Source organism: Vulpes lagopus, chromosome 1, assembly GCF_018345385.1.
Source record: "Vulpes lagopus strain Blue_001 chromosome 1, ASM1834538v1, whole genome shotgun sequence".
Classification (NCBI taxonomy): Eukaryota; Metazoa; Chordata; class Mammalia; order Carnivora; family Canidae; genus Vulpes; species Vulpes lagopus.
Window position 1 is genome coordinate 87,839,796 of NC_054824.1, and position 15,446 is coordinate 87,855,241.

The window sequence follows — 15,446 nt, forward strand, 5'->3', positions numbered from 1 at the left end:
GATAGATTTTACCCCGGATTTTTATTGCCCTGATACGTATTTTTAGAGATGTCATCATATTTGATGTTGCAATTTCTTGGTTGTGTGTGTATATACTTCTTTCTAACATGTATTTAAATATAGTAGCCTTCCTCTCTCAACCTATCTTTGAGAGGGAATGAATCAGGCTCTTTATGTCTCTCATTTAAGCATCACAATAACATGGTTAGGAAGGTAGTATGAACCCTATTTTATAGAAGAAATCAAAACTAATCAAAAATAAGTGACATGCCCAAGGTTACCCTGCATTTCCCTGAAGGCCACATGGTGATCTTTCCAGGCGCCATACTGTATCATGGACCTAGAAACGGACAGTCAGGGCTCAAGAGGAAAAGGGATGTCCTATGTTCAATAAAAACTAAGAGATCCTGAGAGAACACATCAATTTTTCCCCCATCTTGTTATCTGATTGTTTCTTTACATTTAAAAAAAAATGCAAACTGATAGTAAGTATCTTGAGTAATCACTATAATTATATAGCATAAGGACATATTCCAGTGCAATTCTCCATAGGAAGCTTATGTAGGCATTTTCACTGTGTTTCATCGCTCCAAAGTAAAACAGATTTAAATATTTTATTTATTTATTCGTGAGAGACACACAGAGAGAGGCAGAGACACAAGCAGGCTTCCCGCAGGGAGCCTGATGAGGGACTCTGGGATCACGCCCTGACCCAAAGGCAGATGCTCAACCACTGAGCCACCCAGGTGCCCCCAAAGTAAAACAGATTTAAACACATCACTGCTCCCCAATCTACAAAGCCTCTCCCCAGTGAAAGGAATTAAGTCCCCTTGCACGCCAGATTTCACTGACATGGATTTGCACACAAATCTACATTTGCGCCCAGATCGGCCAAGAAGCACTATTGATATTAGCCAGCTTGCTGAGTGGGGTGATACAGTGCAATCCCACAAAGCATTATGAGCTACTTTGTTCAACAAATGGACAAAAATGGAAAAACTGCTAAGTATGCTTAGCATACTTATGTCCTTCTATGTCCTGTATTCTCTGTTCCCACCGCCTGACCCCTGACCTTTTACCAAGTGAGGGGAGCATGTCTCCAGATCTGGACCTGCTGTATTGAAATATTTCTCTCGTCAGTGATAGGGACAGGATGCAGGGCAAGCTTTATGCTTGTCACTTCTCACTCGCCAGTGGTTATGTGCGCACAGCTCAACCCATCTCCAGTGGGCCCTGGAAACTTCGTGGCTAGATGCTTGCCACAGAAGCAGGGAAGAGGGATTCTCTCTGGGGAATCCCATCTATTTCGTAGGTGATTCAAAGAGGTGAGTTTACATGGCCCACAGTCATCTCTGCTCGTGTCGGATGCACCTGGATCGGTGTATGCTAGGCTCATGGCATCTGTGATAAAACAATTCAAAACTCCACTCCATGTTTTTCTTCCAAGATTGCACAACAACATGTATTAATTGGAAAGCAAAAAGAAGGAAAAGGGAGGGAGGTAAATATTCGACCAAGTGATTGTTATGAAACATTGGGAAGCTGAACAGCTTTAAGAACCCAGAAAAAGAGGGGGGTGCAGAATTTGCTTATGGAGGGGGGCATGATTTGTTTTAATGCTGCCTGGGTCACTTTCCATTTGAGTAGCTTCTGGCCAATGGCTTGCGCCGGCTCTATTTCCTTACCTATAGACTGTGCCACGAGTCTCCTACATCAGAGGTATGTTTTAAGAGCAAATAAAAATGTGTGTGCCCTAAACAAATGCAGGTGACATGTTATAAGCCTCAATATTCCTTTTTGCTTTTTCTGGTGTCACCTTCTTCCCCTGCAGTCTGTGAGCGCTGCGAGAGCAAGGACTTCACCTCGCTACTAAGGGTTCCCTCTGGTTATGCACCTGACATTCAATAAACATTTGTTTATTCTTGGGAGAAAAATCAGAGACGGATTTTAAGTTGGAGCAGGAGGTAATCCTCAGATAACTGAGACCTTGAAAACTCAGCTGAAAGGGAGTTTGCAAAAGGGATTGATGGCGCTTCAGTTACATTTGGAAATCGGACCAGGCCTGAGAAGAATTGAGGATGATAGAAATCAACTCTTGTGCAGAAAAGGTTTTGTCATGACTTGAGTCAATATTTTTGTCATGTGGTCATTCTTCCCAGTCATTTGAAATAAATTCAAAGCTATTTTACAGGTGACATTATTTTTTTATGTGATGTCTGTTTGCAGGTACATGCTAGCACACAGCTCAAAGCCGTCCGAGGAAGGAACAGCTTTATTTAACCTCCACACTGAGGAGGACCAACCTTGACCTCTGGGACATGCTGTCACTCACCAAAGTCTGTTCCCAGTATTTCCTGTCTCCCCTCTCCCATTCTCCATTCCCCCAGTGGCATGCTTTTTTTCTTTATAAAGAGTTTTTTTTTTTTTCTCAGCATTTCTAACCGTTGACCCCTAGTAAAACAGAATCTGATGTTCTTATTTACATCCCAACCAGAACAATGCTTAGGGATCTTCACATTAGATCTCAGAAATTATCACAGAATCAACATTTATTTTAGCTCAAAGGAACTCCAAACATTTGACAGAGCTTTTGGGAATGGGCCTTTCTTGTTCTCGATGTCATAAAGGAGATACACCTGCTTTGGGGAGAGGTGGAAGAGACAGGTTTGATGCCTCTCTTTTTCCTTCCCCAACTCATGAGTCACCTGAAGCATTGAGATTCTGCTGCCCTGATGGTGAGCAAGAGCCCAGAACCTTTGGGGTTTAATTATTTTGGAAATATTTGCAATGCAATGATGATGAAAAAAATAAATAACTTGAGGATGTATGCCATCAGGACATTGACACTAAGTACACATTTGGGTGTAATAAAATTATTAAAAATATTTAACTCTTTGTGTACAAATGACATATGCAGCCAGCAGGCTCCTGTCTCGGGGCCTTTGCCTCGGCTGTTCTCTCTCTGCAACACTCTGATCCTAAGGCTGCACTGGGTTAGCTCCCTCATCTTTCTCAGGTTTCTGTGCAAATGTCCGCTTGTAGACAAGGCTTCCCCTGACCATGTCATTTAAGGTAATCATTTGCTAACATCCTATCCTTCATACTCTGGACCACCCACTCAGCTACAGAGCCCCCATCCCTGCTTTGTTCTTCTCCACAGCATTTTACCATCTGGTCACATACTGTACACATTTTTGTTCCTTTGTTGCCTGTCTCCCCCTACTGTACGGTAAGCTCCATGAGAGCAGAGCTTTTGCTCTGTGTGCTGTCAGATATCCTGGATCCCAGTGTCTAGAATACTGCCTGACACATAGTAGGCATTTAATAATGACATGTTAAATGAATGCAAACCCTAAACTGCCTGCCACTAGATCTAAATGTTATGCCTCACAAAAAATGATTTCATACATACATGTTGAAAGAGCCTTGCCCTATGTCCCTCCACATGACACTACAGTCAGAGAAAGAAAAACAGTTATAGACTAAAATTTTAAAGAAAAAAATAAAGAAGGAACTCTGTTAAGGACAGACAGAGATACATATATTTTATATAAAGTTACAAAATTTGGTTTGCTTACATAGCTGAAATATGCATTGCCTAATTCACCTTATTATGTCTTTATTATTTCTTACTAAAATGTTGATAGTGAAATAATTAAAAATTGATAAATGAGCTCTATCACAGTAAAACAAAAAATTGTTTGATTCCATAACAATGTCCTTGAATTTTTTAATACAAACAAACAAAATAACATTTGGAAAAATAAGCTTGTCTGCAAAGAACGGTTAATTTATGGGCAGAGGGCTGAAATGACAAAGAACTTTAATATTCTAGGTAATATATTTAGTTAAGGTTTAAATATTATAAAATTAACTAACATACTTTTTGTGGTAAAAAGTACAGGTAATTAAATTAAAAATAAATTGCTACTAAACATAAGATAACAGTATTTTTCTTTTTTTTTTTTTTAATTTTTATTTATTTATGATAGTCACACACACACACACACAGAGAGAGAGAGAGAGAGAGAGAGGCAGAGACATAGGCAGAGGGAGAAGCAGGCTCCATGCACCGGGAGCCTGACGTGGGATTCGATCCCGGGTCTCCAGGATCGCGCCCTGGGCCAAAGGCAGGCGCCAAACCGCTGCACCACCCAGGGATCCCTAACAGTATTTTTCTAAAATAGCAATAGGTTACCTGAAATTTCCAGGTACACTTGCATTTTGGAGGGTAGTAGCTTGGATAATATGGACTTGAAATTTTCCCTTCAAAGCCAGTGATTTCTTTGACCAATACTGTGTTTTCACACTCTGAAAAAAAATATCCAGTAACACACAATGATTTGCAGTTGCGAGATTATGGGAAATGTATTGCATACATTTAACTACAACCACATCCTCCTTGATTAACAAGATTATATACTTTTTGAAATTTAAACTAATTTTTCCAAAAAGAAAGAGTAGCCTATAGATGGATAGCTAAGCTTCTCGTTCAAATTCTGTATTTGTTTTTAGATCATATACTTTGACTACAGATCTATAGGATTCTTTTACTCTCTTTAAAAACATAGCTTAAATGGTTTTTTTTTAAGCTTCTGAGCTTATTTGTTCAAAAGAGTGTATATTGTTGAAGAATATACCCAGTTTACGTAACATATTGTTCTGTTTAAATAAAATAATCTAAACATCTATTTTTACTGTCTGGTTATCGTTCTGCTAAAACATAATTTCCTTGAGAGTATTGATTTTTATCTATTTTGTTTGCTACTTTTCGTAACACCTAGAATCATTCCTGACGTATACTACATGCTCAATAAATGTTTGTTCACAAATTCCACTGCAATATTTCTGAGCTAAACGTTAAGTTTGGAGTTAGAGATGCTTTTCAACCCAGTAACATCTCAAAGAGCAAGTTCAATGTGGTTCAATAAATCAATTTTACATTTAGTTTTGTAACAATTCGACAGAGGAACCTATCAGAATAAGCCACTGCCTTAACACAGAGGTGGACCTACGAAGCTATGACCATTTAACTCAAGCCAAATGCACTGCCCTCCCCACCCACATCTCTCATTCTGATCCTTTTGGCCTTGTCGATGCTGATAACGAAGTTACCAAGACATGACCTATAAGATCTGACCGGTTACAAGGCAACAAATATTACAAAAAGACTAGAGTTTCGGTGAAGGCTCTTTTTGTTTTGTTTTACTCTGTCCACCCAAGTCACTAGGAGAAGAATGCAAGGGAGCCAGGTGACTCTTTATTATCACACAGCTCCCAACACACCTTGCAAAGGGCTTCTCTCTCCTTTGCCACTGGGCTTCCTGCCAGGCCCTGCCAACGGGGGGGTGCTTTGGGGAGCCCAGAATACTGGAGGAGGGGAATTGGGGCCTCCGGGTTTCTTTCCTTTCCTCTTCCTGGGAAAGCCAGCCCAGCAAGGATTCTTACCCCGTCCCCCAGCCCCCCCACATTCTCTCCCAGTCCCCTCCCCCGCCCCTCCTGCCCAGCTACACCTCAGTCCTCTAGCAGAATTGAAGCCTGTTAGCAGTTTTCCCAGCTTCTACTTTATCGGATCTTTCTCAGAGATACCAGCCTGGGCTGGTCTAGCACCCTCTCCTCCAAGGTCTGGGTCCCAAAGTCTGGGTCCCAAGTCCATGAGCACCTGCCTCTGAACTCAGAGACAGCAGCACCAGCTGAGCAGCACCCCTCCCCGCCCCCCAAGGCCTGAGTTTCTGTCCACAGACCCCCCACCCTCATCCCCACCCACTGTAAATTGTGAGCACTGAGACTGCTTTCCTTCATTCTCCCCAGACCCACAGTCTGTATTACACCCATAACACCCTGCAGTTTTCTTTCTGCCTTTTGAGGGACCTAGCTGCCACCTTGGTGCAGTTAACAGTTCTTCCCATTAAATTTTCTGTGTGTTTTTTTTTTCTTTCTAAGATTTTATTTATTTATTTGAGAGCCAGGGAGCATGAGCTGGGGATAGGAGGAGCAGAGGGAGAAGCAGACACCTTTCCCTCACCCCCACCCCCACCTGAGCAGGGAGCCCAACACGCCTGGATCCCAGGACCCATGAGATCATGACCTGAACCAAGGCAGCTGAGCCACCCAAGGCGCCCCAGACTTTCTCTGTTTAAATAATATGATCTGTCTCCTCTGGACCCCGAGTCAAGGTCGTCCCTGACTCATACGACTGGTATCACAACACAGCTTCAGGAGAATGAGGCTGGAGTATCACAGTAGATGCTTTCCAAGGTGACTTTTTTTCAATTAGGAAAGACTTACTTTCTTCTGGAATGACCTCGAAAAATGCCCGAATTCCTGATAGCCTCCGTATCTGGGGAGACTTAAAGGACACCAACATGAGATTATTTGTGGAAACAAAGGACATTATCGTTCTTGTGGGTTCACAGATTCTGAAACCAGACAACAGAACAAAAGTCCATCAGTAATAGGTTATTGAGCAGGGAGCCTCCATCCACCACTAATTCCACACGCTTCCCGGGCCATCCACACAGTTCTTGTTACCCAGACTCTGCCAGCCAGATCTTCATCGGCCCCAGGGCATGCTGGAAAGGAGCTGATAAAAGTATAGAAACTTCTGTCCAGTAACTATCAAAGAATTTTCCTGGATGGCTCCCACTGGACCTCCCTTGAGAGCAAGCGAGGCATAGACAACCACTGAAATGGCTACTACGGTCCTGAGCTCTACCCTCAGGAAAACCGGGTTCAAAACTCAGCTCTGTCACACAACTGGCTGAAGGAGCCTGGGCTTTGGAGTAACTAAGCTTCATGAGTGCCTGTTCCTCTACTATGAAATAATATGGAATATGGTAATACTAAGGTGAGGGTTAAATGAGATAATAGCAGAGTATATCTGGAAGGATGAAAAGAAACAATAACAATGACTGAGGAATGGGAGCCAGTGACCAACTTTTCCCTGTAGCCATTATATACTGTTGGAATTTCTAGCATCTGCATATTCATCACCAAAATATACATACATACGCATATAAGTACTATTAAAAATAATAAAATAATTCATGTGCCTTTTTAGTAACAAATAGTACATGTTTAATAAAGTGTAACTATCGTTATTAAATTATCAAGATAGTAAGCACTCATAAAAAGATGTCTTTTAGGGGACGCCTGGGTGGCTCAGCAGTTGAGATCCTGCCTTCAGCCCAGGGCGTGACCCTGGGGACCCGGGATTGAGTCCCACATCGGGCTCCCTGCGTGGAGCCTGCTTCTTCCTCTGCCTGTGTCTCTGCCACACTCTCTGTGTCTCTCATGAATAAATAAATAAAATCTTTAAAAAAAGAAGAAGGATGTTGCTTCTACTAAAAAAAAAAAAAAGATGTCTACTGTAAGTAAAAAATATTAGGGCGTGTATATATGTGTGTAACTACATATCTATATAGGAATGAAAATATTTGTGCAAAAAGATAACAGACATTTCTTCTGGGTTATGGGACTGTGAAATATTGATCTTGTTTTTCTCTGATTGATTTGGCTTTCACAACGAACATTATACCTCTATAATATACCTCTATAATAAGGGGAAAATTTTTAATTGTTTTACTAATGCTATGTGACCATCAGAGAATATCTGTTCTCACACCCTAATGAAATAGCTTCTACTGCAATTGCAATAAACGTAAAATGAAATGAAAAGTTCTGCTAGATTTCCGGAATATTGGCTAAAGTTCCTGCTATGCTGACTTTGATCCTTGTGTAGAAAGCAAACATTGCATCTGATAGACTCTGGCCAGTACAGGGCATACCAAGTAAGGCATGAGTCAGTCTCTGATCTCATGAGTGCACACAAAAATAGTTTTAAAAGTCCAAGGGAAACGAGATACCGCCAAAAAAAAGACACTGTAAGAGAATCTTTTCCCTCGCCAACCAGAGTACCTATATAAGATGGTGCTCCGGAGTGGCAAGAGGGAGTCGTAAATTGTCAGGGAGTCGGTGACACAGTTGTCAGCTTCCATCTGGACGGACTCTACCGAGAGACGGATCAGATAACCCACAATGGCCACCAGCTTGAAGTGGCACATCAGCCTCCCTGAGGTTGCCGAAATCTCCAGAGGGTAGCGGAGAGACAGGTGATCAGCATAGAAGTCCTGAGAGCAGCCTTTGTCTGCGGAGACAACATTTTTGTTTTGTTTTAGGAATGACTTTTCTAGACATCTTTATAAAGAGTAAGGAGCAAAGAGTTCATGTGGAGGACATCTGCTATTTTTGCCACCCTGGAGTCTGCTCCCCTCTCTTCTGGTAACAGCACCAAGACTTGACTTTACCTTGCCTCTGTGTTTGGGTTGGGGTTACGCTCATCTCCAGGTCCAGAGATGGGCACATGACCCAGACTGGCCAATCAGAGTCAAAGAGACTGGTTCATAAATGGGCATGCCAGCCAATATGAAACACTAAGTTCAGCCCCAGGACTTCTGCAAAACTTCTGGAAATTTGTGTGGGCCTTTTTTTTCCCTGCCATTGTAGCTACTGATAAACTACAAGCTTGTGCCTACTGGTTGCCATTAATGACACTGCGTTACAAGAATACACTCAACGAAGCTTCAACAGGGAAAGAGGAGATGCAGAGTCCTGATGATATTTTATTTTAGAACCCGGCCCCAAACATGCCTGAAGCCAGCATATTCCATGTATGTCGCAGTTGTAAGAGCCAATCAGGTGCCTTCTGTGCTTAAGCCAGTTCAAGTGTATTTCTGTCACAGGTGACTGAAAGACCACTAGCCAATACCATCATTTGAAAAAGAAAACTATAGCCAAAAGGAATCCTAATATGGAAGCAGCATAGGAGAAACTGCCTGCCATAACTTACCAGATCCTATGGTTGAAGAGTAATCTGACCGAAGCCCAGCTGCATTGAAAAAACACATGGAAAAGAGACAGTCAGTTCCAGCATTTCATTTTGCTCATATCTGGGATTTGCTTTAAAGAAATCCAGGGAGGGTAGGGGAAGTTGCTTATGTAGTTAGAGAGCAAGTGAGATGGCCATGAGTTCATAGTTGTTGAAGCTCAGTAAGGGTGTACTAGAGTTCATTATACCAGTCTGTTTACATGATGCTTGAAATTGTCCATAGTAACACATTCTAAACATCATTAAAGCTAAAAAGCAACCAAACAAATAAAATAATAATTAGTCTTACATTTGAGTTAGTGTTAGTGGTACAGACTTTTCCCCTAGAGATTTTTTTATTCATTCATTTAACAATATTTATCAACTACACACTATTACATTACATGCTTGGCAGATATATATATTTATATATAATAAATAAATATTTATATATAATAAATAAATATATAAATAAATAAATATTTATTTTTAAATATATATTAAATATATATATTTAAAGAGAGAAAGTTGCATAATTTTGGGGTCACTCAATTAATTAAAGTATTTTACTAGCAAGTCTAATAATGAAATTTGCAATTTGGTGGGACTTTCAATAATTTACATGGAACACTGGGCAACACTGTATAATACAGGGGCAGTTCTGTCTGGAGAGGGCAAAAGACAAGATAAGCCTCAGCGAAATTCTTTCTTCTTCAGGACTTGGAGCCTTAGTTTGAAGATTCATGAAGCTGAATTAAATAAAGGGAGGGATACACTTTAACAAATTCAATTTTGTATGAATTTTGAACCCACTCCTATTGTCCAATCATTGTATATAACATTTAGCAACTTCCTTTATCAATGTCCTCAACTAATCCTATTTCACTGGGGTTGTGGAAGAGAATATTTCATTATGATATTGACTGTGTTTAATGGCAGCATCAGGAGTCCTGCAGGAAGGAAAGCATAAAAAAGAATTACCCAACAGTCACCATTTAGTACCACAGAGTCCATGTCGACAGCCAAGCCCTGCAAGGTCCCCACAGAGGTTCGGTTTATGATGCTCGTCTGGATGGAGTCCTTCAAGATGGCAGCCACACACTCCTCACAGAAGATATGGCCCTTGGCGTGTGGCATGACAAACACAATCCAAAAGTGGACAAGGAGGCCACCTTTGTTATTGCTGCTGTAGGAAAAAAAAAAAAAAGAGAGAGAGAGAGAGAGATGTTCAGGTATATATCTCAGGAAGTGGACTCTCATAGAAAGCCAGTGACCCAACTGAATGATTTAAGGTAAAGCCAGTGAGGACAGCTTTCCCACTTCCAAAATTCCTTCTTTAGGAAGTCATTGACTCCTATTGTGGGGATTGGGAAGGGAAAGCATCATAGTACAGGTGTCTTCCTGTGTTGGGTTCACATCTGGAATCCTTCGTGTATAGTTGCATTTGCCTGGAGAATATATGATTTTTATGGGTAACAGTATTCACTGTTATTGCAAATAACAACAATTATGATTTTTGATACTTCACCGTGTCCAGTCACAGTGCTAAATCCTACTTTAGCCTACTTAATCTTTATGGGGAAGGTCCTATCATTCCAGTTACAGAAAAGGAAACCAAAGCCAACCACAACTCAAAACCATAAAGCTAATAAGTAGCAAATCCAGGAATCGAGCCCAACTTGGTTTTTAGCCAAACCCTGGAGCGAGACCTCTAAGTGCACAAATACTGTCATGTTTTATGAAAGATAAACCTTAAGTGTTCTATAGTAAATAAGGAAATAGAAAGCAAACAAATTGCTTTCCTCCGAGACATTTTAGTGCCTTCGATATGCCGAAGTGAACTGTGAGTCTCTGCAGATATATTGGAGGTGGGGGAAACATAGCACACAATTTAAAAAATAAGTTTTAATAAAATAAATCAGCTAGAAAAGAAATAAAATAAATTTTAGTAAAAATTATTTGACCACGAGATCCTTTCTTTCCCTCAGGAAATCTCTAGTGACCAGTTTTTTACTGATCACATTTTGAGAAATACCAGACTGTGTTTTGTTTATCCCCCAACCCATGGTAGCCATGGTTGGGCCATTTTGCCCAGAATCATTAACCCCCGGGGTGGAGCCCAGGATCCCAGCTGTGGGGAGAGGACAGACTTGGGCAGATAAAGAGAAAAGCTCAGCACGATGGCAGGGCAGAGTGGGGTCACCAGGTGTGCTAAAGCCACCCCCAGGAAGTTACTCAGAAAGGTAAGATCAGAGCCCTTCCACCGCCTTGACAGGAATTCACAGGTGTCAATGCAGAAGTCGCACAGCAAGGGACATACCCTACCTGACATCGGCAACCACAGACTGCTTGTAAAACTTAGAGAAGGCAGATGTTGTATAAACCAGGTTTACCTGAAAAAGAAAAACCAAGGTGTCTGACATCTTTCCGTGAAGAAGAACCCGTTACCTTCACTCATTCATTGCCATCTGGAGACACCCTAATCTAGCTTAACTGTCTTCTGCCTACTTCAAAGTTTAATCTTCTCCACAATGAATAAATCAAACTCCTTTAAGCATATTTTCTTTTTTTTAAATTTATAAATCTGTTTTTAATTTTTTATTTGAATTCAATTTGCCCACGTATAGCATAACACCCAGTGCTCATCCCATCAAGTGCCCTCCTTAATGCCTTTGAGTATATTTTCAAAGCACCCCACCAACCTCTTCCTATCAATGCTCAGCAGGGAAAATGTATATTCTTAGGGACACATCGCCGTATTAGCCACCAGGGGGCAGGTGGGGCCCTAGGCCAGGTCTACCGCCCGCCTTCCTACTTCGCAGCCTCTCTGGGGAACACCCAGGCCTTTTGAAATGCCCGCTGGATCCAAAGAAGAGCTATTTCAATTTACCTTCTTTGCCCTTCCTTAGCATTTCTAAAGCCAAACTGAGTCTCTGCCAAATCTCATCCTCCCCTGTTCCCCTTCCTACCTAATGGCAAAACCACCCACCTAACTGTGGGGTTTAAATTCACTATGCAACACAGAGCATGTTACCTAAAAATGCTGAGCCCCACTATTTTTTTTTTTCTTGTTCTCTCTCTCTCTCTCTCTTCTTTTTCTTTCTTCTATAAGGTGATCAAAATGCTTACCAATAATCTTGGGGCTAATTTAAGGAATAATTGATATACAGTAAAGGTAAAGCTAAGTTCAGCTACATAGTCCCTATATAGGCGGCCTCTGGTAAATAGGAGCCACTGTGCCCACTGTTGTTTCAGCTTGCCCTCCCTCCCTCCCAGCCTTGCCCCAGTCTACACCGCAGGGTGCCTGTCACAACAGTACAGGGCCACTGTCTCTGTTACTGTGCAGATAAAAATTGGCAACAGCTTTCTAGTTGGTAATATACACCAAGAGCCACGGATAGATATTTTTATACGCTTTTAGGGGATCATCTAAGGAAGCAATCGCATATATACACAATCTATGTAGCAACTTTCTGTAGCATTATCCATCGTTGCAAAAATGAGAGACCATTTAAATATCTGATAAGAAGGGATAAGCTCTGCCATTTGCAACCACGTGGATGGAACTAGAGAGTATTCAGCTAAGGGAAATAAGTCAGAGAAAGACAAATATCATATGGTTTCACTCATATGTGGAATTTAAGAAACAGAACAGATGAATATGGGGAAGGGAAGGAAAAATAAAGTAAGATAAAAACAGAGAGAGAGAAAAAAAATCATAACAGACTCTTAGCTCTAGGAAACAAACTGAGGGTCGCTGGAGAGGATGGGGTGACTGGGTGATGGGCATTAAGGAGGGCACGTCATGAATGAGCACTGGGTGTTACATGCAAATGATGAATCACTAAATTCTACTCCTGAAACGAATAATACACTATGTGTGAACTAAATTGAATTTTGATAAGTTTGTTTTCTAAAAGGCTACCTCTGGAGCCATTAAAACTTGCGTTTTATCCATTTTTAAAAAATATTTTATTTATTTATTTGAGATAGAGAGACTGCATGAGAGACAGAGAAAGAGAAAGAACAAGTTGGGTGAGGGCAGCTGGAGAGAAAGAAGCAGATTCCCCACTGAGCAGGAAGCCTGATGCTGGTCCTGATCCCAGGACTCTGGGATCATGACCAGAGCAAGAAGGCAGACGCTTAACCAACTGAGCCACGCAGGCGCCCCAAAACTTATATTTTTAAAAGAATATTTACTTGCATAGAAACATGCAACCTAACATTAAAAGGAAAAAATCAGATTATAAAACTGAATATATATCTCTACTAATATTCCAATATTATTCTGTCCTCTATGTTTATGGGGCCCAGAATAAAAAGGGGCTCCATATCGGGAGATGATGTTAAAGAAAATATTAATGTTTCTTTTTGTAATTTTCTAATATTTATGGTTAAATACATTTTAGTTCTATAAAAGAAGTTTTGTGGGTTTTTTTTAAGTGAAGAGATTTTAGTGTGTTGAGGTTGAGATAAATGTGTACAGCTCCCAGAATTAACCAACATGCATGTAACCTTAGTTCTGGAAGGCATTTTAACGATCACCCAATCCAATTCCTTTATTTTATAGATGAGAAAAACTGGAGCTCAGACAGCTATTTGCTTTTACTCTCAGCAATAAACAAAATAAATGCATAACTTACTTATAAACAAATAAATTAATTAGCAATTCTATCAGAGAAGCAATGACAGCCAAGATGAGCCAAATCCCATGTTTCCCTGTGACTTCTTCTTTCATCCACCCTGCTCACTTCTGACACTTATGACCCTTCCACCCCAACTCCTCATCCCCTGACCCCTGACCCCACTCTCCCCAGCCTCTCACACAACCCTCTGCCCTACCCCAGTCCCGCCCCATCACCTCACCACTTGCTGCACAGTCCGGGCCATGGACAGAAATTCCCTGGACTCCTTCTGTCGGTATTCAGGAAGGAACTCAATGTTGGTGATGCGAAACATCCCAACAAAGTAAAAAGCATCTTTGCTTTCTGTGTTACCTGTAAGACAGGAGAGGAAGCGGTAAGAGGCCTTCCTTCTGGGGGGCAGTGAGGCATGGTCTGCTCTAGGTCAGCATCGGGCTATTCAAATGGTTTTATTAGACAGCTACATACATCACTGGTTCATAGCCTGTGAAGCTCTAAATGTAGTCAATAACAACACTTCCATCAGCAGCAAATCATCATTTCTCTTAGGAGAGTCTATTCTATTGACTTCTGGTAGATACAAGGTAAAAGATAGGGACACCTGGGTGGCTCAGAAGGTTAAGAGTCTGTCTTAGGCTCATGTGGGACCCCCTGCTCAGTGGGGAGCCTGCTTCTCCCGCCCCCTCTGCTGCTCCGCCTGCTTGTGCCCTCTCACTCTTTACCACATAAATAAAATCTTAAAAAAAAAATAAAGGTAAAAGATATACCTTTTTGACTTCATACATGTCCTAGAGTCACTAAAGGACCAAAAAAGCATATGCAATTTTCATGGATTCTGAGTCTGTAGAAGGTAAGGAGGTAAGAAATATATACTCTCAAGCTCTGAGGTGAAGTGAGCATAGTGGGAGAAGAGGGAAGGGCCCTCCAGCTGACCTTCCCTGAGCTCCTGGGGGTCCTCCTTAACTGACTTGTGTGGCTCTTTGGCAGGGTGCTGGGCGGGTCTGCAGCTCTGCGATACATGGAGAATTCATTCTTCTCATGAGCCACAAAGCCTGGTTCCCAGCCCAGTGTCAGATCACTCCTGCTTAAATACTCTGCCCAGTGAGGACCATGGGATTAGATGTCAGGCCTGCCCGGAAACCCCTGACAACAGGAGCAGGAACACTGCTGTGACTGAGCTGTGTTAGAGCACCAGAGAATAGCTGGGGAGGGGTGGGGGGGGGGTGGAGATGAAGGGTTCTTCTTTCTGCTTTTTCTTTGTGTTACCGAGGCCTCACTCCAAGTGACATTACTCCCCAGGCTCCCATGGCCGTGGTACATTTCTCGCCTGTGACATATGTCCCACTATATCATAACTTCTGTCTGTGTGTCTGTCCTTTAAGAGTCCCAGTAACTTCTTTTTTGTCTCTCAGCCCCTTCTGTAGTTTTGAAGCTCAATAAATGTTTGTGGGAAGGAAGTGAGAGAGGAAGGGTGGTAGAGGAAGAAAGGGAGAGAGTATTCTCTGCTAGCACAGTGCCCAGTACATGGAAATGCTCCATAAGGGATGGCTAAATTAGGAAGAAGGGCCACCTATGCGAGTGATAGGAAGCCACCTCCCTTGTGTGAGCCATCCAGGGTCACATTAGCCCCATGCAGTGGAGTCAGGCTATGGAGGTGTGGGAAAGGGTTACAGGGGTAGAAGGCCTGAGCTGATGTCCTAGATTTGTTCCTTCAAGCTGTGTGCCCTTGGACGGACCACTTTGAGTCACTGGTCTCCTATATAAAACAATAGTTGTTTTTATTCCTGATTTTTGCAGGGAAGTGCTTCTTAGATTGCTGTTGTTGTTACGGACTCTTTAATAAAACTTGAATGAAAGCCATGCCTTCCATCTAGAAGCTCGCACTTATATTAGTAAGTACTCAAGGGTCAGGATGACCACAATACAAACAAGATCAA

General features: G+C 41.7%; 1 protein-coding gene across 2 annotated transcripts in view; it reads right to left on the reverse strand.

Moving 5' to 3' along the window:
• Positions 1 to 13,840, reverse strand: part of TMPRSS7 (transmembrane serine protease 7) — a 31,695-nt gene extending 17,855 nt beyond the window's left edge. The window contains exons 1-7 of one of the 2 annotated variants that reach the window (XM_041773942.1): positions 13,733 to 13,840; positions 11,192 to 11,259; positions 9,859 to 10,052; positions 8,849 to 8,887; positions 7,918 to 8,146; positions 6,289 to 6,419; positions 4,199 to 4,311 (exon numbers count right to left, since the gene is read on the reverse strand). In XM_041773942.1, coding sequence (XP_041629876.1) covers positions 4,199 to 4,311; positions 6,289 to 6,419; positions 7,918 to 8,146; positions 8,849 to 8,887; positions 9,859 to 10,052; positions 11,192 to 11,259; positions 13,733 to 13,825 — 867 coding nt within the window. In that variant the 5' untranslated portion in view covers positions 13,826 to 13,840. The remainder of the gene's footprint in view (positions 1 to 4,198; positions 4,312 to 6,288; positions 6,420 to 7,917; positions 8,147 to 8,848; positions 8,888 to 9,858; positions 10,053 to 11,191; positions 11,260 to 13,732) is intronic. The other variant, XM_041773950.1, reaches the window with a different exon arrangement.
• Positions 13,841 to 15,446: the final 1,606 nt, after the last annotated feature.